This window comes from Mytilus galloprovincialis, chromosome 12 (assembly GCF_965363235.1).
Source record: "Mytilus galloprovincialis chromosome 12, xbMytGall1.hap1.1, whole genome shotgun sequence".
NCBI classification, from domain to species: domain Eukaryota; kingdom Metazoa; phylum Mollusca; class Bivalvia; order Mytilida; family Mytilidae; genus Mytilus; species Mytilus galloprovincialis.
The window spans coordinates 80640854-80664243 of NC_134849.1; the positions used below are offsets into that span (position 1 = coordinate 80640854).

The following is a 23390-nucleotide window of genomic DNA, read 5'->3' on the forward strand; positions in this document are numbered from 1 at the left end:
TTAGGTAAAGTTCGTTTGACTTTATAGTCTGAATCCTAAAATATCTACTGTACGAAAATGCAAGAAAGTACGTTAAATTTGTACAAATTTCAGGTCAAAAACCGTCTATTTTATGCTTATTTAATGTTACAAGTTACATATGTTTTTGCCGTTTCCATGTTTGTTTCATACTTTATAGATTTTATTTTGAGAACTTTTTTAATAATTTGGATGTTAATGGCTAGTGTTCATCCTTTCATCATAAAAAAAACCTTCCTGTTTGAAATGTATGATTTACATGGTTGTATAAAGCTACTTTTAAAAACGCATTTTACAATTGCCGTCAACTCTGTGCACGCCGTCTTTACAAGCAGAACCAAAAACAACGAAAGTCCCAACTATGTATTGGCTTCCGAAGCTACACAAAACACCTTACACATATAGATTTATTTCGTCTTCAAGCCATTGTTCCACTACTAAATTGTCTATTCTTCTTACCAGTACACTTGGTACAATAAAAACCCTGATAATAAATTGTTCAAATAAGGCCTTCGAAAATAGTGGAATTAATTACTTTTGGAGTGTCAAGAACTCGTTGGAAGTGCTTGATAAATTGCATGCTTATATTGGTGATTTTATATCTGTTCAAAGTTTTGATTTTTCTACCCTGTATACCAAATTGCCTCACATTCTCATTAAGAAAAAAATCACCCACCTAATTAAATGGGCATTTAAAAAGTCAGAATATGAATATATATGTTCAACTTACTCTTTTAGGTAATTTTTTGGTAGTAATAAACAAAAAAACTTTGTCAATTGGACATGCTTAGATACTATATATGCCCTTGAATTTTTACTAGATAACATTTTTGTTCGCTTTGGAGATTCCGTATGTCAGGTTATCGGAATTCCAATTGGGACTAACTGTGCACCACTTATAGCGGACCTGTTTTTGTAATGCTATGAGTTACAATTTATTACAAAAATTTAGCAAAGAACCATCGAAACAACATATGATAAAATCTGATAATTAGAATGTGATATGCCGTACAGCTTTTCCCCTTGGTTTGTACTCTCCCCTGAGGTACTCTCAGTTAAAATAACTTCCACAAAATAGCGTCAGCGTTAAAATATTGATCCAAAGACAGTGTATTTTATAGATATTTTTTCTGTTTGTAAATGTGTTTATTTCTTATCTTTTTAATAGGAAGTTGGTAAACTCAACAATTGAGATAATAATCGGTTAATTATGTGTGTTATATTAGTCTCAGGTTAATGTAAAAAAAATGTATAAAAAATTCAACGCAGCAGAGCTAGGTGAAAAACAAATGATATATTTTGTGCCAAGAATTAAAATATGTTTTATTGAATAGAGAAGAAGTGGATGTGGGTCGCTAGAGTTAATATCTCCAGCTTTATTATTAGAAAACCTGGAGACAAAATTTTGTGAATCCGGATAAGGCTAGTCCTTCCGATACCGATTTACGGTTAGAATTATTCCCGAATTTAATGACGTATTTCACATGTTATCAATGGCTACACACCACAGAAATTCGGCAGGACAAGGCAAAAAGAAAGTTCAGGTGACTGACAAGCTATCACAAATGTTTGGTGCAAAATATATTTGTTTCTGAAGAACTTAATACATATAGAAAGACGTGGATACTTTTGGACAATGTCCTTTGTATTTAAGAAGTCAGAAGAGTGAGATAAAAAAAAATATACCAAACACATACTATGATCAGGTCAGGAATAACCACCAATTGGTGGATTATACCTCAATTGACGTATAATCCACCAATTGAGGTATATTGGTATAGACCAATTGATGTATAATGCAAGTTTTTTGTAATTAAATGCTAGTGTGAGATAGGAGCATGATTTTGCAACTTGCAATCTATTTCATGACCCTAATGGGGTCCTCCGAAAGTTTCAGTTTTTTCAAAGCCTGCTGCATCTCTTGAGAATGCATGTGTACAACAATTCTTTTGTTGAAACATTTGTACTATTGACCATGATTGACTTTTGATAAAGGAAGTCAAGTATTAACAAAGAGCTCCATTCACCTGTAGAGTTGTACTCATGATCACATGACTGCAGATAGTAATGATGTCCATTGACAGATGATTGCAGTAAGTAAGTAAAGTAAGTAAGTAAGTAAATTTTATTTAGAGTCGGCATATATATACACAATAACAGAGGAAACATGAGCTCTGGTGAGCTCTTTAACCGACTATCACATAAAAAACATGCAGCATCATGCAAATACTACCAAATAAAACTAAAAAAACATGCAATATAATGAAAGCAACTCTATTTGATTTGTGAGTCTCCAGAGTCAAAGATCATGTGGCAAGCGCCTCTATGTGCATTGAAACGGGGGAATCAGCAAATCACTTGGGATCATAAAATATAACAGACTAAAAGCATAAAAATAAATAAATAAATATAAGCACTAGCATTTAATGGCAGATATATTAAAAAAAAATGCATAAAAAGCAGAGCAAAAGGCCATTATAAAAAGAAAGAAAGAAATTTCAGCTTTGAGACAGCACTGGGTGGAAACGACATGAACTGCAGTAACATTTTTGACCCCCACACCAGGAATTTATATAATTCCTAAACTGGTCAAAAGAAGTCATGAGTCGAGCCTCATTAGGAAGTGAGTTCCATACTTGTGCTGCCTCAAATCTAAAGGATCTTTTACCATAACTGGAGGTTCTAGGTCTAGGTACCTCCGCAGTGTTTACATACCTGAAATTATATAAACTATTTTTTTATTACAACTAAATCTTGAATAAATAATGGGCATTTTTTATTAATTATTTTAAAGGTCTCCAAGGCAATTGAGCGCATTCTACGAGTTTTTAATGATGGAAGGTTCGAAATCTGCAGGAGTGTTTCGTATGAGCTCTGATGGTCTTCATAAATAAATCGAAGCGCTCTTTCTTGTATTTTTCTATTTTCCTGGTATTTTGTTCCCCACAGAAATGCCAAGTCAAAGGGCAATAACTAAAGTTTGACATAATAAAAGAGTAGTAAATTGTAAGCTTACTCAGTTTGTTTAGATGTTTCCCAATTCTTTTCAAAACATTTAATTGCCTTGCAGCCTTTTTACAAATATTTGAAATGTGTAAATTAAAGTTTAATTTAAAATCAATCGTAACTCCAAGTAGTTTAACCTCATCCTCACATGATATAGAAATACCATCCAAATCAAACACAATCTTTTTATCATGCGTTTTTTTGCCAAGAGAGATAGCTTGAAATTTCTCTGGGTTGGCCTGCATTTTATTGGAAGAAAACCACTGTATTAAAAAATTGCTGTCTTCCTCAAGAGCAGAAATTACATCTTGTAAGGAATTTCCAGACTTTGACAAAGTATTGTCATCAGCATAATTATATAAAGAACAATTTTTTACAAAAAAGAACAAATCATTAATAAAAATATTAAATAGGATGGGTCCAAGGATAGAACCTTGTGGTACCCCTTTAAATATGTCAAGCATACCACTTAAATTTTGGTTTACTTTCACACACTGTTTTCTTTTTGTTAAATAACTATATAACATATCAAGTGAGGATTTGGATAGACCATAAGCTTTTAGTTTCAGTAGCAGTAAGTCATGGGGGAGACAGTCAAATGCTTTTGACAAGTCCATAAGGATAGCTGCAAGGTACTTATTTTGATCTAAGGCTAATTTCCAATCTTCAATTACTCTTAATAAAGTTGACTGACATCCAAAACCAGATCTAAAAGCTGCCAAAAAAGGACTGAAGATTTTATCAAAGTACTGCACTAATTGTACTTCTATGGCATTTTCAAAAATTTTAGAAATAGCCGGTAATACACTTACCGGTCTATAATTTCCCTTTTCTAAAACACTATTCTTTTTGTGAATAGGTGCAACTTGAGCTTCCTTAAGACGGTCAGGGAAGGTCGATGATGATAATGACAAATTAACAATATCTGTAAGGGGTTTTACAATAGCAGGTTTAGCAAAATGCAGTAATTTAGGTGAGATACCATCTATACCAGTGGCTTTTTTAACATTAATTTTACGTATACGTTTCTCAACAAAGTCTTGATCAATAGGGGAAAAGGTAAAATTGTTTTGATCAAGATCTGGAATATTATCTTTAATGGCCAAAATACTTGGGTGATCATCATCAACCTTTATTTGACTGCTTCCTATATTCTTTGCAACATTTACAAAATAGTCATTAAATATCTCACACACCTCCTCCTGTTTTGTAATTAAAACATTATTTTCAGAGAGGACAGTTTCCTTTTGGTGTACATTTCCCTTATTTGTAAGAAAAGGTTTCACAGTTGGCCAGAAATCTTTCGACTTCGGGCCTCCAGCACACCTCTCTACAAAATATTGGTTAATGGATTTATTTTTTAGTTTTGTAACATAGTTGCGTTGCCGCCTATATGTCTCCCAGTTCTTACTACCACTGAATTTTTGAAATTTATTATATAACATTTTTTTCTTATAAATGGCACTTTTAAGCTCTGCATTCATATATGGTACCTGATTTGGAAAAATTTTCCTTTCCTTAAAAGGTGCGTGTTTATCAGCTACCTCAATGAAACTTTTGCTAAAATTATCATATGCTGTATTTACATTATCAAATTCAGATATATCAAAATGCTGATTTTCTAAATCATTTAAAAAATTTGAAGCATCAAAATTCTTAAAGCTTCTGCATATCTTCTTTTTTGGTAAAATTTTAGGTAAATCACAATTTAACTGCACAGATATAAAGTTGTGGACATCACTAATTCCAGTGCCAAAATTACATATCTTTTTAAAATCACAGTCACAGGTAAATTTATCAATCAGGAATTGACAAGATAACAATAGAAGAAACTTCAAATACAATTATTGATTTAATACAATATGTTATGTTACTATACTAAACTAGGAATGTTTAACAAGTTTTCATACCATAATATGGTTTTAAGAAAACAATGCTCCATTTTGGTGGAATAGTTTGTTTTGAAAAACAAAGAATTATACACCAATTGGTCTATACCATTATATGTCAATTGGTGGATTATACGTCAATTGAGGTATAATCCACCAATTGGTGGTTATTCCTGACCTGATGATACATGTGTAGCTGCGGAACCGTAGCTCTTAGTCTGGTCCTTATGATATTGTATGAATATTTGCCTACCGTATCTCTTAGGTCCTCGTGATATTTTTTTACTATCTTTAGACCAGTAAAAAAATATAAGGACCTAACTGATAAGAGCTACCAAACAAGGCACTTTTTTCTATCCAAGTCCATGGAAAAATCCACTAGGCCATACTTAAAAATATATTGGTTTGTCCAAACCCTACCCAAAGGTTGAGACAGTGGGTAGGTAGGTAGGCATTTTCTTTTTCTTTTTTTTTTTCAAAAAAAAAAATTGAAGTATCAGATGTTTATTAGTCTTCATGCCTATTTGATTAAAAAAAAAAAATCTTCAAATCAGGACAATAAAAGAATTTGAGTAGGCAGTTTTTTTCTGGGTAGGTAGCGTTTGGGCAAACAAACCTATTATTTATTATGGCCCTATCAATGTATATTTATGTAAATGAAAAGTGTTATTTACATGCAAGTTTTTCAGATGTTTTATTTCACTTGATTTCCAGTTTTGACGTTTTAAAATTTCTTGTTTTTGTGTTAAAGTAGATGTGCGTTCTTCGTTTTTCCCCTTGTGTTTTGTGTTGGTACTTTTTATTTCTCATGCTTGTCCTGTATTTGATTCAAAGGTCAACCATACTAATTCTGCCCAGATATTGTATGTGTATGGTACATATATGCAATAGAGTCCATGAGATTACTATAAATTATATATTTTTCAAAACCAGGTGCAACTTATGGACACAAAAAGTTGACTGCAGGGTTATCATTTCTGTTAAATTATGACTGCATAATCTAGTATTTTTTTCATTAATGTTTATGATTTTATTTCTCATGCTTGATGTTTTCCTGATTTTTTTAGGCCTATTTATGTGACGTATTATGGTAAACCGTTGTCTGTCTGTCCGTCGTCAACATGTTGGAAATTAATTCAAAATATCTTTTAACCAATTTCAAGGAATCTTTGGTGAATTGTGTATATCTATTGACGTGAGCTCCTTTTCTTTTTTATAAATTTTAGATGTTACATGTCCAAGTTTGGGTTTTTTATTCATTACAAAAAGTGGGATTTCCCAGTTTTCAGACAATAACTCAAAAACAATTTTACCAAGAATCAATGGCACATTGTTTACATATATATTGACATGAGCTCCCTCTTGATTTTTATAAATTCTAGAGTTTATGTTTTTAAGTTATCAGGTTCTATTCATTACAAAAAGGGGGATTTTTCCGACAATATTTTTTAATTTTAAAAATACTTTGAGTAGTTTTCCTGAAATTTTAGTGAATTGTTTATACATCTATTGACTTAAGTGCCCTTTCAATCTTTGAATTTTTATAAATTTCAGATTTTAAGCTTACTAGTAATGGGATTAAATTAATAAAAAAAGGGGGATTTTCCAGTTTTCTCTCACAGCTTGGAAATAATGAGGACCATTTCCGGTGTATCACTGTTATAACCAGATCAAAGATCCTGGATTAATGGAACACATAATTGCAGAATATTAATGACCCTCTTTAATATTAACAGTTTCATCTTTTTTATTTGTCAGGTTTCTTTTGTTATCCGAGATGAAGTTGAACGACATCACAGATCTGGGATTAACTCCCTTCAGTTTGACCCACTTATTAACAGATTATACTCAGCTGGGAGAGACTCCATCATCAGAATATTTAACACAAAGACAAACAAGGTAAGATTACATTATCAAACAAGGAAGAAAGGAACACATGGAAGTTGTTAAAAACAAAAAAAACAGGAATGAGAGGAAAATAAAAATAAGAGTACACCTGGACAAACAACATGAGAATCTGAAATCGAAACAGGAATAAATTGAGGAATGTAGGAACAGATGTAAAGATGACATGGATGAGGAAATAAATATGATAAAAGTAGGAGTTTCAACACACAGACAAATACTGTGGGTTCATTTATTTTCGTGGTAATACATTTTCGTGGAATGCTGAAAACTTGCATATTCATGTATATTTTATTTCGTGGTTTTGCCAATGTACATGTATCTTATATTAAGGTGTAATACCACCAAATCATGGTATGTCACATCCGGTTGTATACAAAAGTAGGTCTAAAAAAATATTCCCTTGAATTTGACAGTTGTAGGTAATTAATCCTACATTTTATTGCAGTACAAACATTTCTGTGTCATAAACATATGTCTTGGGTATTTCAAAACACCATTATTTTTTATTTGGGATTTTTATAGAGAATTTTGTAATCTTGAGGTTATATGGTGACTAAACCTTGCATACAGATAAAATAAGGGGAGACATTTGATTGGTTAACTTCCAATGATGGTTATTTTCTTATATGCAATGAAATGTTATGTGAATTTTTTTCTATAGTACTGGACAGGATAAAACTTTATTCATGCCAAGTATTTCTTTATTTGAAACAAAGATAAATTCTGCACATTTTTTTGAAAAGTGCAAATTTAACAAAGACTAATAGGGGGAAATCAATGGTGGTATTACACCTTAAGCCTATTGAAAATATGTTATTCGTTGAACATTTGAATTTGTGGTTCACCTGTACCCACTAAACCCACAAAAATTGGTATCCGATGGATAATAATGAATCAACAGCAAGGGAAATACAAAAAAACTACTAATGCACAATGTAAACATAGAAATACATAATAAATAAAGAGCAGAGATGACAAAGCAGAAAGAAACAGATCAAAACAAGTTAGGAAGGAACACACTGAAAATTAAGTAGGAATATGCAAATTAACACATTTTAAGAACACAACTGAAAAAGGGTTGAATACATTAAGAATGCATAAAAAAAAATCTGAATATGTAAATGAAGTAGATAGGAACACACAAAGAAAAAGACCACAAATAGACATATTAAGAACAAAAAAAATAAGAATAAGCAAATAGATGTCAGAAAAGGTAGGAACACACAGAAAAATAATGTAAAGATATCACAAGCTTACATGGTAGTTGCACACAAACCAAGTAGGAACACAGGATCAAACAAGATAAGAGCACACTAGCATACAAGGTAGAAACACACTGACATACAAGGTAGGAACACACTGACATACAAGGTAGGAACACAGAAAGAGACGATCTAACATAGGAACATATAAGCCAAGAAGAAACACATTGAAAAACAATGTAGGAACACACAGACAAACATTGAAAGAACATTAACAGACAAGATAAGAGCATACAAACTAACAAGGTATAAAGAAATAAACTAAGAAGGAACACAGATACAAACAAGGTTGGATCCCAAGGACAAACAAACAAAAAAATAGGGACATACATGGTTGGAAAAAACAAAAGATAAGAATAAGGACACAAGTAAAGTACTAACAACTAGACAAATAGGGAAGAAACACCTTAGTACATTTTTTTACCAGGCATATGGACATGAAATGATAAAAATAGAAGAAATATAAAGCCCAGATAATTAAAAGTAGATATGTTATATGTAATGCATAAACACTCACACCAACAAATTAGGAACACATGTACAAATGCAGAGGGAATATGCATCGAACATGATATGAAAACAATACAGGTACGAAACAATTGTGGAACACATGTACAAACAGTGTGGAACACACAGGCAAACATGATAAGTACTCATGGACAATTATGGTAGGAACAAACAGCCAAACATGATAAAAACACTTAAAAACAAGGTTGGAACACACCAACTAACAAAGTAAAAACATAGGAATTAACATGGTTTCCAGGGTGGAACACACCACCTAACAAAGTAAGAACATAGAAATTAACATGGTTTCCAGGGTGGAACACACCACCTAACAAAGTAAGAACATAGAAATTAACATGGTTTCCAGGGTGGAACACACCAACTATAATAAAAAACTATAAACTAAAAATAAGGGGACAAAGAATGAAGGAACATATGGACAGATAAGATAGGATCATAAACTTGATAAAAGTACCAGGTAAACATAGCGTGAAATGATGAGGAAGGAAAACACAGATAATTGTAAGTAGAGATGGGAAGTATGCATAGGGAAATAGAACAGAAAAACTCAAAACTTACATGTAAGGAACACACAGTTACATTCATTTGAACATATAATGAAAACATGGAAGAAAGTAGGAAACCATTTAGAAAACAAGAATACAGAGGGAACAATAATGAAGAAAGAACACAATAATAAAGAAGGAACAATAATAAAGAAGGAACAATAATAATAAAGAAAGAACACAATAATAAAGAAGGAACAATAATAAAGAAGGAACAATAATAAAGAAGGAACAATAATAAAAAAGGAACAATAATAAAGAAGGAACAATAGTAAAGAAGGGACACAATAATAAAGAAGGAACAATATTAAAGAAGGATCACAATAATAAAGAAGGAACACAATAATAAGAAGGAACACAATAATAAGAAGGAACACAATAATAAAGAAGGAACACAATAATAAGAAGGAACACACAAGAATAAAGAAGGATCACAAAAATAAAGAAGGAACAATAAAAAAGAAGGGACACAATAATAAGAAGGAACACACAAGAATAAAGAAGGATCACAAAAATAAAGAAGGAACAGTAATAAATAAGGAACACAAGAATAAAGAAGGAACACAATAATAAAGAAGGAACACAATAATAAATAAGGAACACAGTAATAAAGAAGAAACAAAAGAATAAAGAAGGAACACAATAAGACAGCAGATACACAAGATTAAAGAAGGAACAGAAGAATTTAGAACATTTAAATATTAAACAACACTACAGCTCCATTATAAAGTGCATTGTTGGTATGTTTTAAAAACTGCTATTAAGAATATTGGTATGTGAGATTCTGTGCAGGTTGTAGGAGAACATATTATTTCAATTGTAGGATCCATACATGTTATCTATGGAACACCATACAGACTGGGTGAATGATATTGTCCTCTGCTGCGGTGGCAGAACATGTAAGTTACCTTATTATCTACCAAATCGGTTGTATACAAGGGTCTGGAACCAGTCATATTTGCCAGTCATGTCCTAAACTAAAAACTTGAGATTTGGGACAAATTTTATTCATATTTCAGGGATATTGTATTGTTAGGTTTGGTGGGAATAAAAAGCATAAAATTTAAATTTTATTTTGATTCTACTAATCAGAAAAATAGGGTCGGCAGATCTGTAAACCAACAACTTAAAAAAAACATGGACTAAAACAGGCGAGATATTTGTTTTTTGTACTTTTGTATTTCATTTATATTGTAGACAAGTTGCGCTGAATTCAAACTAAATTCAATATCCTACTACCATTGACTTTTACCTGTTGACTAGCACTTCTAACTTTTACCTGTTGACTAGCACTTCTAACTTTTACCTGCTGTTGACTAGCACTTCTAACTTTTACCTGTTGACTAGCACTTCTAACTTTTACCTGTTGACTAGCACTTCTTACTTTTACCTGTTGACTAGCACTTCTTACTTTTACCTGTTGACTAGCACTTCTAACTTTGGTTTTTAGTCTAAACCAGAGTGTATATTCAAACAAGGAATTATTTAAATCTGGAATAATTTTGAATTCTGAAAAAAAAAGAAATTCATGATGAAAACTAACCCAACAAAAATAGGGTTAAAAAAAAAAAAACAACAGTTATTGGCATGACACGGGTTATGTTCTTCTCATATATTTTATGATAGTATGATACTAAACCACTAACGGGAGGGATTGTGCCTGATATTCATATGATGAAGACATAATCTTTCAATCAGTTTAATTGAGGTCTGGAGCTGGCATGTCAGTTAACTGCTAGTAGTCTGTTGTTATTTATGTATTATTGTCATTTTATTTATTTTCTTTTGTTACATCTTTTGACATCGGACTCAGACTTCTCTTGAACTGAATTTTAATGTGCGTATTGTTATGCGTTTACTTTTCTACATTGGCTAGAGGTATAGGGGGAGGGTTGAAATCTCATAAACATGTTTAACCCCGCCGCAATTTTGCGCCTGTCCAAAGTCAGGAGCCTCTGGCCTTTGTTAGTCTTGTATGATTTTTAATTTTAGTTTCTTGTGTATAATTCGGAGTTTAGTATGATGTCCATTATCACTGTACTAGTATACATATTTTTAGGGGCCAGCTTTAGTACACCTACGGGTGTGGGAATTCTCGCTACATTGAAGACCCATTGGTGGCCTTCGGCTGTTGTCTGCTCTATGGTTGGGTTGTTGTCGCTTTGACACATTCCCCATTTCCTTTCTCTATTTTATTAGCAATGCATGCATGACTAAGCATGCTAAGAGGGATTAGTCAGTTCATACTGAAATGATAGTGAAAGTATTATTAACTTTTAACCCAATTTAGTTGGGTTAGTTTTCATCATACATATGAAATCAATTTCCCAGAATTCAAAATTATTCTGGATTCAATTGATAATTCTTTGTTTTTAGGTCATTCAGCCAAATTAGCATATAAAAAAGAAGATGTGGTATGATTGCCCATGAGACAACTCTCCACAAGAGACCAAATGATACAGTAATTAACAACTATAGGTCACCATACAGCCTTCAACAATGAGCAAAGTCCATACCGCATAGTCAGCTATAAAAGGCCCCAAAGTGACAAATGGGAATGTTAAAATGATAAATTTCTTATTCATGTTTTTATTATGTTTTTAGTAATTTCTGCATCAAGTGACACAACAGTAAAAGTATGGAACGCTCACAAAGGTTTCTGTATGTCAACGTTACGTACTCATAAGGTATTTATAACTAAAACACAATGTTTATAATCATAAAAATGTCTTAATAACGGGAATACTGCATCTGTATGTGGGAAAAAGAAATAACATCTGAAGATTTTTTTTTCTTTTTTTTTTAAATTCTGTATTTTAATAATAAATGAATTCATTTTTTAAGGCAACCTTACACTTTTACACTGATGGCAGCAGTTGAACCCATACACATTTGTATTGGTATGTCTTACTTCCTGGATGAAGAAAGGCTATTGCTAGTTAAAACTAGGCTAGGATAAGGTTAAGGCCCTTTTATGTTTCTAATTTGAGGATACAGTTAATGTCCTTGTTTATTATTAATTCCAGGATTATGTGAAGGCACTAGCTTATGCCAGAGATAAAGAACAGGTAGCCTCAGCAGGATTAGATAGAGCCATTTTCCTGTGGGACGTTAACACACTGACAGCTCTTACTGCTTCAAATAATACAGTTACTAGTAAGTCTCATTAAAACACTCTGACAGCTCTTACTGCTTCAAATAATACAGTTACTAGTAAGTCTCATTAAAACACACTGACAGCTCTTACTGCTTCAAATAATACAGTTACTAGTAAGTCTCATTAAAACACACTGACAGCTCTTACTGCTTCAAATAATACAGTTACTAGTAAGTCTCATTAAAACACACTGACAGCTCTTACTGCTTCAAATAATACAGTTACTAGTAAGTCTCATTAAAACACACTGACAGCTCTTACTGCTTCAAATAATACAGTTACTAGTAAGTCTCATTAAAACACACTGACAGCTCTTACTGCTTCAAATAATACAGTTACTAGTAAGTCTCATTAAAACACACTGACAGCTCTTACTGCTTCAAATAATACAGTTACTAGTAAGTCTCATTAAAACACACTGACAGCTCTTACTGCTTCAAATAATACAGTTACAAGTAAGTCTCATTAAAACACACTGACAGCTCTTACTGCTTCAAATAATACAGTTACAAGTAAGTCTAATTAAAACACACCGACAGCTCTTACTGCTTCAAATAATACAGTTACTAGTAAGTCTCATTAAAACACACTGACAGCTCTTACTGCTTCAAATAATACAGTTACTAGTAAGTCTCATTAAAACACACTGACAACTCTTACTGCTTCAAATAATACAGTTACAAGTAAGTCTCATTAAAACACTCTGACAGCTCTTACTGCTTCAAATAATACAGTTACTAGTAAGTCTCACTAAAACACACTGACAGCTCTTACTGCTTCAAATAATACAGTTACAAGTAAGTCTCATTAAAACACTCTGACAGCTCTTACTGCTTCAAATAATACAGTTACTAGTAAGTCTCACTAAAACACACTGACAGCTCTTACTGCTTCAAATAATACAGTTACAAGTAAGTCTAATTAAAACACACCGACAGCTCTTACTGCTTCAAATAATACAGTTACTAGTACGTCTCATTAAAACACACCGACAGCTCTTACTGCTTCAAATAATACAGTTACTAGTACGTCTCATTAAAACACACCGACAGCTCTTACTGCTTCAAATAATACAGTTACTAGTAAGTCTCATTAAAACACACTGACAACACTTACTGCTTCAAATAATACAGTTACAAGTAAGTCTCATTAAAACACTCTGACAGCTCTTACTGCTTCAAATAATACAGTTACTAGTAAGTCTCATTAAAACACACCGACAGCTCTTACTGCTTCAAATAATACAGTTACTAGTAAGTCTCATTAAAACACACCGACAGCTCTTACTGCTTCAAATAATACAGTTACAAGTAAGTCTCATTAAAACACACTGACAGCTCTTACTGCTTCAAATAATACAGTTACAAGTAAGTCTCATTAAAACACACTGACAGCTCTTACTGCTTCAAATAATACAGTTACAAGTAAGTCTCATTAAAACACTCTGACAGCTCTTACTGCTTCAAATAATACAGTTACTAGTAAGTCTCACTAAAACACACTGACAGCTCTTACTGCTTCAAATAATACAGTTACAAGTAAGTCTCATTAAAACACACTGACAGCTCTTACTGCTTCAAATAATACAGTTACTAGTAAGTCTCATTAAAACACACTGACAACTCTTACTGCTTCAAATAATACAGTTACAAGTAAGTCTCATTAAAACACACTGACAACTCTTACTGCTTCAAATAATACAGTTACTAGTAAGTCTCATTAAAACACACTGACAGCTCTTACTGCTTCAAATAATACAGTTACTAGTAAGTCTCATTAAAACACACTGACAGCTCTTACTGCTTCAAATAATACAGTTACAAGTAAGTCTCATTAAAACACACTGACAACTCTTACTGCTTCAAATAATACAGTTACTAGTAAGTCTCATTAAAACACACTGACAGCTCTTACTGCTTCAAATAATACAGTTACTAGTAAGTCTCATTAAAACACACTGACAACTCTTACTGCTTCAAATAATACAGTTACAAGTAAGTCTCATTAAAACACACTGACAACTCTTACTGCTTCAAATAATACAGTTACAAGTAAGTCTCATTAAAACACACTGACAACTCTTACTGCTTCAAATAATACAGTTACTAGTAAGTCTCATTAAAACACACTGACAGCTCTTACTGCTTCAAATAATACAGTTACTAGTAAGTCTCATTAAAACACACTGACAACTCTTACTGCTTCAAATAATACAGTTACAAGTAAGTCTCATTAAAACACACTGACAACTCTTACTGCTTCAAATAATACAGTTACTAGTAAGTCTCATTAAAACACACTGACAACACTTACTGCTTCAAATAATACAGTTACTAGTAAGTCTCATTAAAACACACTGACAGCTCTTACTGCTTCAAATAATACAGTAACTAGTAAGACTCATTAAAACACTCTGACAGCTCTTACTGCTTCAAATAATACAGTTACTAGTAAGTCTCATTAAAACACTCTGACAGCTCTTACTGCTTCAAATAATACAGTTACTAGTACGTCTCATTAAAACACACCGCCAGCTCTTACTGCTTCAAATAATACAGTTACTAGTAAGACTCATTAAAACACTCTGACAGCTCTTACTGCTTCAAATAATACAGTTACTAGTACGTCTCATTAAAACACACTGACAGCTCTTACTGCTTCAAATAATACAGTAACTAGTAAGTCTCATTAAAACACACTGACAGCTCTTACTGCTTCAAATAATACAGTTACTAGTAAGACTCATTAAAACACTCTGACAGCTCTTACTGCTTCAAATAATACAGTTAAGTCTCATTAAAACACACTGACAGCTCTTACTGCTTCAAATAATACAGTTACTAGTAAGTCTAATTAAAACACTCTGACAACTCTTACTGCTTCAAATAATACAGTTACTAGTAAGTCTCATTAAAACACACTGACAGCTCTTACTGCTTCAAATAATACAGTTACTAGTAAGACTCATTAAAACACACCGACAGCTCTTACTGCTTCAAATAATACAGTTACTAGTAAGTCTCATTAAAACACACCGACAGCTCTTACTGCTTCAAATAATACAGTTACTAGTACGTCTCATTAAAACACACCGACAGCTCTTACTGCTTCAAATAATACAGTTACTAGTAAGTCTCATTAAAACACACTGACAGCTCTTACTGCTTCAAATAATACAGTTACTAGTAAGACTCATTAAAACACTCTGACAGCTCTTACTGCTTCAAATAATACAGTTAAGTCTCATTAAAACACACTGACAGCTCTTACTGCTTCAAATAATACAGTTACTAGTAAGTCTAATTAAAACACTCTGACAACTCTTACTGCTTCAAATAATACAGTTACTAGTAAGTCTAATTAAAACACACCGACAGCTCTTACTGCTTCAAATAATACAGTTACTAGTACGTCTCATTAAAACACACTGACAGCTCTTACTGCTTCAAATAATACAGTTACTAGTAAGTCTCATTAAAACACTCTGACAGCTCTTACTGCTTCAAATAATACAGTTACTAGTACGTCTCATTAAAACACACCGACAGCTCTTACTGCTTCAAATAATACAGTTACTAGTAAGTCTCATTAAAACACTCTGACAGCTCTTACTGCTTCAAATAATACAGTTACTAGTAAGTCTCATTAAAACACACTGACAGCTCTTACTGCTTCAAATAATACAGTTACTAGTACGTCTCATTAAAACACACTGACAGCTCTTACTGCTTCAAATAATACAGTAACTAGTAAGTCTCATTAAAACACACTGACAGCTCTTACTGCTTCAAATAATACAGTTACTAGTAAGACTCATTAAAACACTCTGACAGCTCTTACTGCTTCAAATAATACAGTTAAGTCTCATTAAAACACACTGACAGCTCTTACTGCTTCAAATAATACAGTTACTAGTAAGTCTCATTAAAACACACCGACAGCTCTTACTGCTTCAAATAATACAGTTACTAGTACGTCTCATTTAAACACACCGACAGCTCTTACTGCTTCAAATAATACAGTTACTAGTACGTCTCATTAAAACACACCGACAGCTCTTACTGTTTCAAATAATACAGTTACTAGTAAGTCTCATTAAAACACACCGACAGCTCTTACTGCTTCAAATAATACAGTTACTAGTACGTCTCATTAAAACACACTGACAGCTCTTACTGCTTCAAATAATACAGTAACTAGTAAGACTCATTAAAACACACTGACAGCTCTTACTGCTTCAAATAATACAGTTACTAGTAAGTCTCATTAAAACACTCTGACTGCTCTTACTGCTTCAAATAATACAGTTACTAGTACGTCTCATTAAAACACACCGACAGCTCTTACTGCTTCAAATAATACAGTTACTAGTAAGTCTCATTAAAACACTCTGACTGCTCTTACTGCTTCAAATAATACAGTTACTAGTAAGTCTCATTAAAACACACTGACAGCTCTTACTGCTTCAAATAATACAGTTACAAGTAAGTCTCATTAAAACACACTGACAGCTCTTACTGCTTCAAATAATACAGTTACTAGTACGTCTCATTAAAACACACCGACAGCTCTTACTGCTTCAAATAATACAGTTACTAGTAAGTCTCATTAAAACACTCTGACAGCTCTTACTGCTTCAAATAATACAGTTACTAGTACGTCTCATTAAAACACACCGACAGCTCTTACTGCTTCAAATAATACAGTTACTAGTAAGACTCATTAAAACACACTGACAGCTCTTACTGCTTCAAATAATACAGTAACTAGTAAGTCTCATTAAAACACACTGACAGCTCTTACTGCTTCAAATAATACAGTTACTAGTAAGACTCATTAAAACACACTGACAGCTCTTACTGCTTCAAATAATACAGTTACTAGTAAGACTCATTAAAACACACCGACAGCTCTTACTGCTTCAAATAATACAGTTACTAGTAAGACTCATTAAAACACTCTGACTGCTCTTACTGCTTCAAATAATACAGTTACTAGTACGTCTCATTAAAACACACTGACAGCTCTTACTGCTTCAAATAATACAGTTACTAGTAAGTCTCATTAAAACACACTGACAACTCTTACTGCTACAAATAATACAGTTACTAGTAAGTCTCATTAAAACACACGGACAGCTCTTACTGCTTCAAATAATACAGTTACTAGTAAGACTCATTAAAACACACGGACAGCTCTTACTGCTTCAAATAATACAGTTACTAGTAAGACTCATTAAAACACTCTGACAACTCTTACTGCTTCAAATAATACAGTTACTAGTAAGTCTAATTAAAACACACCGACAGCTCTTACTGCTTCAAATAATACAGTTACTAGTAAGTCTCATTAAAACACACCGACAGCTCTTACTGCTTCAAATAATACAGTTACTAGTAAGACTCATTAAAACACACCGACAGCTCTTACTGCTTCAAATAATACAGTTACTAGTAAGTCTCATTAAAACACACGGACAGCTCTTACTGCTTCAAATAATACAGTTACTAGTAAGACTCATTAAAACACACTGACAGCTCTTACTGCTTCAAATAATACAGTTACTAGTAAGTCTCATTAAAACACACTGACAGCTCTTACTGCTTCAAATAATACAGTTACTAGTAAGTCTAATTAAATAGACATATATCCAACCTATCATTTACATATACCCCACACTTCATAAACATATCCTACTGTGGTAGAGTGTTTAGCATTAATATTTATTTTCTTTTAGAATAATTAATATTAATTAGTAGTTTTATTATATGTTTATTAAGAGTTCATCAATTCTTCTATTCTCTTATATCTTAGTACAGTTCTACTATATTTTAATCCTTTTATTCTGTCCAAGAACCCTATTACACTACCAATTGTCATTGACATATAGCCCACATGTCCTTGACACATACCCCACATGTCCTTGACAATTACCCCACATGTCCTTGACAAATACCCAACATTTCCTTGACATATGCCCCACATGTCCTTAACAAATACACAACATGTCCTTGACATATGCCCCACATGTCCTTGACAAATACCCCACATGTCCTTTACAAATACCCCACATTTCATTGACAAATGCCCAACATCTCAATAACATATATATACCCCAAATCACTTTGAAATTTTCCTCATAGATATAGGAAGATGTGGTATGAGTGCCAATTAGACAAATCTCCATCCAAATAACAATTTATAAAAGTAAACCATTATAGGTCAATGTACAGCCTTCAACACAGAGCCTTGGCTCACACCAAACAACAAGCTATAAAGGCTCATGTTTGTTAATTGACATCATTTTATATATTTTAGCATCAAGTTTAAATGGAAATAAGGATTCTATCTACAGCTTAGCAATGAATCCTCCGGGTTCTGTCATAGTGTCAGGGTCTACAGAAAAGGTGTTGAGGGTTTGGGACCCCAGGACGTGTCAGAAACTGATGAAATTAAAGGGCCATGCTGATAATGTAAAGGCCTTGGTCCTGAATAGAGATGGTACTCAGGTGAGTAAGGTTCCATATCACAAAGGGAAGGCTTGGATTGAATTGGGGGGTAATTTCTGCAAACATGAAGGAATGGGGCGCAAAAAAGGGGCAAAAACAGACATACTTCTAGTTTACAGAGTCCAGACAATAACTTGTGAACATTAAAGTATGGATCTCTCTAAAATTGTACTAAAAGGTTCTATACTTCAAAGGGGAGACTGATTGAGTTTGGAGGTAATTGCTCCAAAAGGGGGTAGGCAAACAGTTGGATGGGGGATTTTTTTGAAGAAAAGAACAAAAATGAGAGATCAATTACCTTATTGCAATTTCAGAACAATATGCCTACAGATATTAACTGCACTTGTGCTTTTTTCATGGTAATTATTGTCGCGTATTGTGTATTTCAAAAACGTTCGCGGGTATTTATTTTTCGTGATTTTATAATTATTGCCTTTCAGTTCAAGTTGAAAGGTTTGATTTAGATTCGCGTGTACTGTGGATTCATTTATTTTCGTGGGCACCAATTTTCATGGATCGATGAAAACTTGCATGTTCGTGGATATTTAATTTCTTGGTTTTGGTAAAGTCTGCATACATTCCTTAAGACAATTTGTAATTCGTTGAACATTTGAATTCTTGGTTCTCCTGTATCCACGAAATCCACGAAAATTGGTACACAACGAATATTAATGAATCCACAGTATTTATTTTCGCGATAATAAACTAACCACGAAATTCGTGAAAATAAATACATCACGAAATAAAGTACAATTAAAGTATATCTGATATCAGGAGGCCAATTAGTATTGCAATACTCATCCAATGTCATTATAGGTAATATTAAAACTGACAATAATTTTTGGAATTTCCCGGACTTAACAATCATGACAATCCTGTTGTGTATGTCACATCACTTGGTAATTTATATTTGAATACAGTGTAACCTGTCTAATTCTGACTTCTGAGTGTTCCAACATCCTGCTCTAACCTGAGTGTTCCAACATCCTGCTTTAACCTGAGTGTTCCAGCATCCTGCTTTAACCTGAGTGTTCCAGCATCCTGCTTTAACCTGAGTGTTCCAACATCCTGCTTTAACCTGAGTGTTCCAACATCCTGTTTTAACCTGAGTGTTCCAGCATCCTGCTTTAACCTGAGTGTTCCAACATCCTGCTTTAACCTGAGTGTTCCAGCATCCTGCCTTAACCTGAGTGTTCCAGCATCCTGCTTTAACCTGAGTGTTCCAACATCCTGTTTTAACCTGAGTGTTCCAGCATCCTGCTTTAACCTGAGTGTTCCAACATCCTGTTTTAACCTGAGTGTTCCAGCATCCTGCTTTAACCTGAGTGTTCCAGCATCCTGCTTTAACCTGAGTGTTCCAACATCCTGTTTTAACCTGAGTATTCCAACATCCTGCTTTAACCTGAGTGTTCCAACATCCTGCTTTAACCTGAGTGTTCCAACATCCTGCCTTAACCTGAGTGTTCCAGCATCCTGCTTTAACCTGAGTGTTCCAACATCCTGTTTTAACCTGAGTGTTCCAACATCCTGCTTTAACCTGAGTGTTCCAACATCCTGCTTTAACCTGAGTGTTCCAACATCCTGCCTTAACCTGAGTGTTCCAACATCCTGCCTTAACCTGAGTGTTCCAACATCCTGCTTTAACCTGAGTGTTCCAACATCCTGCTTTAACCTGAGTGTTCCAACATCCTGCTTTAACCAACACATTTCCATGATCCCAAAATATGTCTATCTTGCAAAATGAGTATTTGGACACCTTGCTTATTCTGACACTTTTTTCTGGTCCCCTAGTGTGTTCGATATCACAGGTTACACTGTAATAGTAATTATCTTTGTATGAATACAATATTTGTTTCAGTGTTTGTCTGGCAGTTCTGATGGAACAATACGACTGTGGTCTCTAGGACAACAGAGATGTGTTTCTACGTTCAGAGTACATGATGAGGGTGTTTGGACCTTACAGGTACGTGCCAGGTACTCAGATGTTTTAAAAGGCCCTTATTTATAGCAAAGCTGCAAGACTTTCTAAAACTTCATTCAATGTGACTTTGTCAATTTGTCAAATATTAAAGTCATGTGTTCAAGGTGTGAAAGTTGTTTTTATTGCACAATGAGTTCCTCCTCACATTAAATAAAATTTTAACAAGAGGGACAAAAGATACTAGAGGGACAGTCAAACTCATAAATAAAAAACAAACTGCCATGGCTAAAAATGCAAAAGACAAACATATAAACAATAGTGCACATGACACAACATATAAAACTAAAAAATAACCAACACGAACCCCACCAGAAACTAGGTCTCAGATGCTCCGGAAGGGTATGCAGATCTTGCTCTACATGTGGCACCTGTCGTGTTACTCATGTTATAACAAATCCAGTAGGTCACATTCATGAAAGGGAAGGGGATTGTAGTTACGACATAAGGAACATATCCCATATCATCTGTGAAATGGTTATTCCTTAACGGTCAACCAACTTGTGATGGCGTCCATAAAATTTACGAAGGGGTGATTTCAACTTCACCATTTGGAACTCTTAACAACATGTGCTTTAAAATAACTAATTTTTTCCAATTTTTCTAATTCAAAATTGATTTGAGAGAGTAAATTTAAAAGATGTAATAGTTTTGCAAACACTCATTGTAGTGTATATATGTCAAAATAAACTCATTTCTCTTAATTATTACATTATTACTATTTACTGTGATTATTTCCAGGCAAATGATTCATTTTCTGTGGTGTATTCTGCTGGACGTGACCGTAGAGTGTGGGCAACTGACATCAGAAATCCAGAATATAGAACTCTTATTTGTGAGGAGAAGGCACCAGTCTTAAGGGTATGTAGTAGTAACTAACAGGAAACCAGAGTATAGAACTCTTATTTGTGAAGAGAAGGCACCAGTCATAAGGGTATGTAGTAGTAACTAACAGGAAACCAGAATATACTTTCCAGCTTGAAAATATGTGAACAAGTGGAGTAAAATATCAAAAATAGTAACCTCTTCTGATGATTATCAGTCAATGATGTTTGGGATGCAGTTGTACAAGCATTGGCACATCTGATTGTCAGTAAGATTATTTGGCTCTGCTCTCTCAGTCATAATCTATTGACCTCTGAACATTTCATATGTTAAAGTTTTGTGATTAGGTCAGTTACTGGAGAACCAGGTACGATATCCCAATGATATTTGGTATGCAGTTGTAAGAGCATTGGCTTGTATTATTTCTTTGCAAATTATTTTGCTTTGTACATTTAGTCATGATGCACTGAATATTTTGCATTTTGTTACTTTAATTTTAACATTTGCATTTATATTAAAAATGACATTGAGGCGAGGCATACATGTATCTCTGTTTTAAAAGTTGATTGAACTAAGTAATAGAAACAGATGTTTTCAATTCTCTAATATTATTTTTCTAGTTACAATTATCCCTTAGAAGCACTGTATACCTATCTTGACTGGTTACCTGCTATATTTTACTGGTTTACTGTTATATACTATCTTGACTGGTTTATTTTACCGTTATCCAATAGTAACCAGTTTTACTTAACATGCTGACTTGTTATCCACTGTACTGATCTTTGATTGGTTTATTTTACAGCTTGAGTTATCCAATGTAGAACAACCATCATTATGGGTAGCTACAACAGACTCTTGTATCAAAAACTGGGTAAAGTATCATTGTTTTGTTTGATATTAAATTAAAAAAAGCTTTAAAAATTAAAACTAAAATTGCGTATTAAGAATAAGAAGGAAAAAAACAAAAGAAATGAAAATGTAACTAAATATTTAAGAGATCATTCCAAAAGTTTTACAAAAGATCCAAGAATCAGGAAACATCATAGATATAGATAGGTTTGCTGATAGGAAATAAAATCAATTCCAAAATAGCTTCTTTTTCTTTGTACATATTTATGAGTGTTACAATTGACCTCCTACTTATAAATGCACATGTATAGCCTTTTCAGAAAGGTTCCAAGTATCTATTTATATATTTTTAGCCTTTACAGAAAGTTTCCAAGCGAATGTCTGGTGGTTATGACAACGATACAGTTTCACCTATTTATACACAACCAGATTTTACAATTAAAGGTAGACTATAAACATGTTTACTCTTTTAGCTGAATTTTGTCTCTAAATGACCTTAGATCTACTCCAAATTACCTCATGATGTCAAGCAACAATCACTTTTTATGCCCCATTTATGGGCATTATGTTTTCTGGTCTGTGTGTCTGTGTGTCCTGCTTCAGGTTAAAGTTTTTGGTCGAGGTAGTTTTTGATGAGGTTGAAGTCCAATCAACTTGAAAATTAGTACACATGTTCCCTATGATATGATCTTTATAGTATTAATGCCAAATTAGACATTTTACCTCTTTTTCATGGTCCCTTAGACAGGCCTCGACAATAACGCTTGTCCGATTGTCCGGTACCAGAGGTAAAAAAAGGTCGGACAAGTAAAAGCTATACCAAGCTTGTCCAATGGGACAAGTAGAATCATTCTGCAGAAAATAAATTTTAATCCAACTTTGATGAACAAGGTATAATTATTAACAAAAAAAGAAG

At 33.3% G+C, this 23390-nt stretch overlaps 1 protein-coding gene across 4 annotated transcripts in view; it reads left to right on the forward strand.

Moving 5' to 3' along the window:
- Positions 1–1467: 1467 nt before the first annotated feature.
- LOC143054983 (WD repeat-containing protein 48-like) overlaps positions 1468–23390 on the forward strand; it is a 32514-nt gene continuing 10591 nt past the window's right edge. The window contains exons 1-10 of one of the 4 annotated variants that reach the window (XM_076228093.1): positions 1468–1562; positions 6672–6812; positions 9980–10055; positions 11761–11843; positions 12183–12312; positions 18632–18822; positions 20681–20785; positions 21542–21661; positions 22428–22496; positions 22828–22918. In XM_076228093.1, the coding sequence (XP_076084208.1) occupies positions 1503–1562; positions 6672–6812; positions 9980–10055; positions 11761–11843; positions 12183–12312; positions 18632–18822; positions 20681–20785; positions 21542–21661; positions 22428–22496; positions 22828–22918 (1066 nt within the window). In that variant the 5' untranslated portion in view covers positions 1468–1502. Of the gene's footprint in view, positions 1563–6671; positions 6813–9979; positions 10056–11760; positions 11844–12182; positions 12313–16931; positions 16969–17063; positions 17083–17900; positions 17938–18631; positions 18823–20680; positions 20786–21541; positions 21662–22427; positions 22497–22827; positions 22919–23390 lie in introns of those variants that run through there. The other 3 variants (XM_076228095.1, XM_076228096.1, XM_076228094.1) reach the window with 3 other exon arrangements.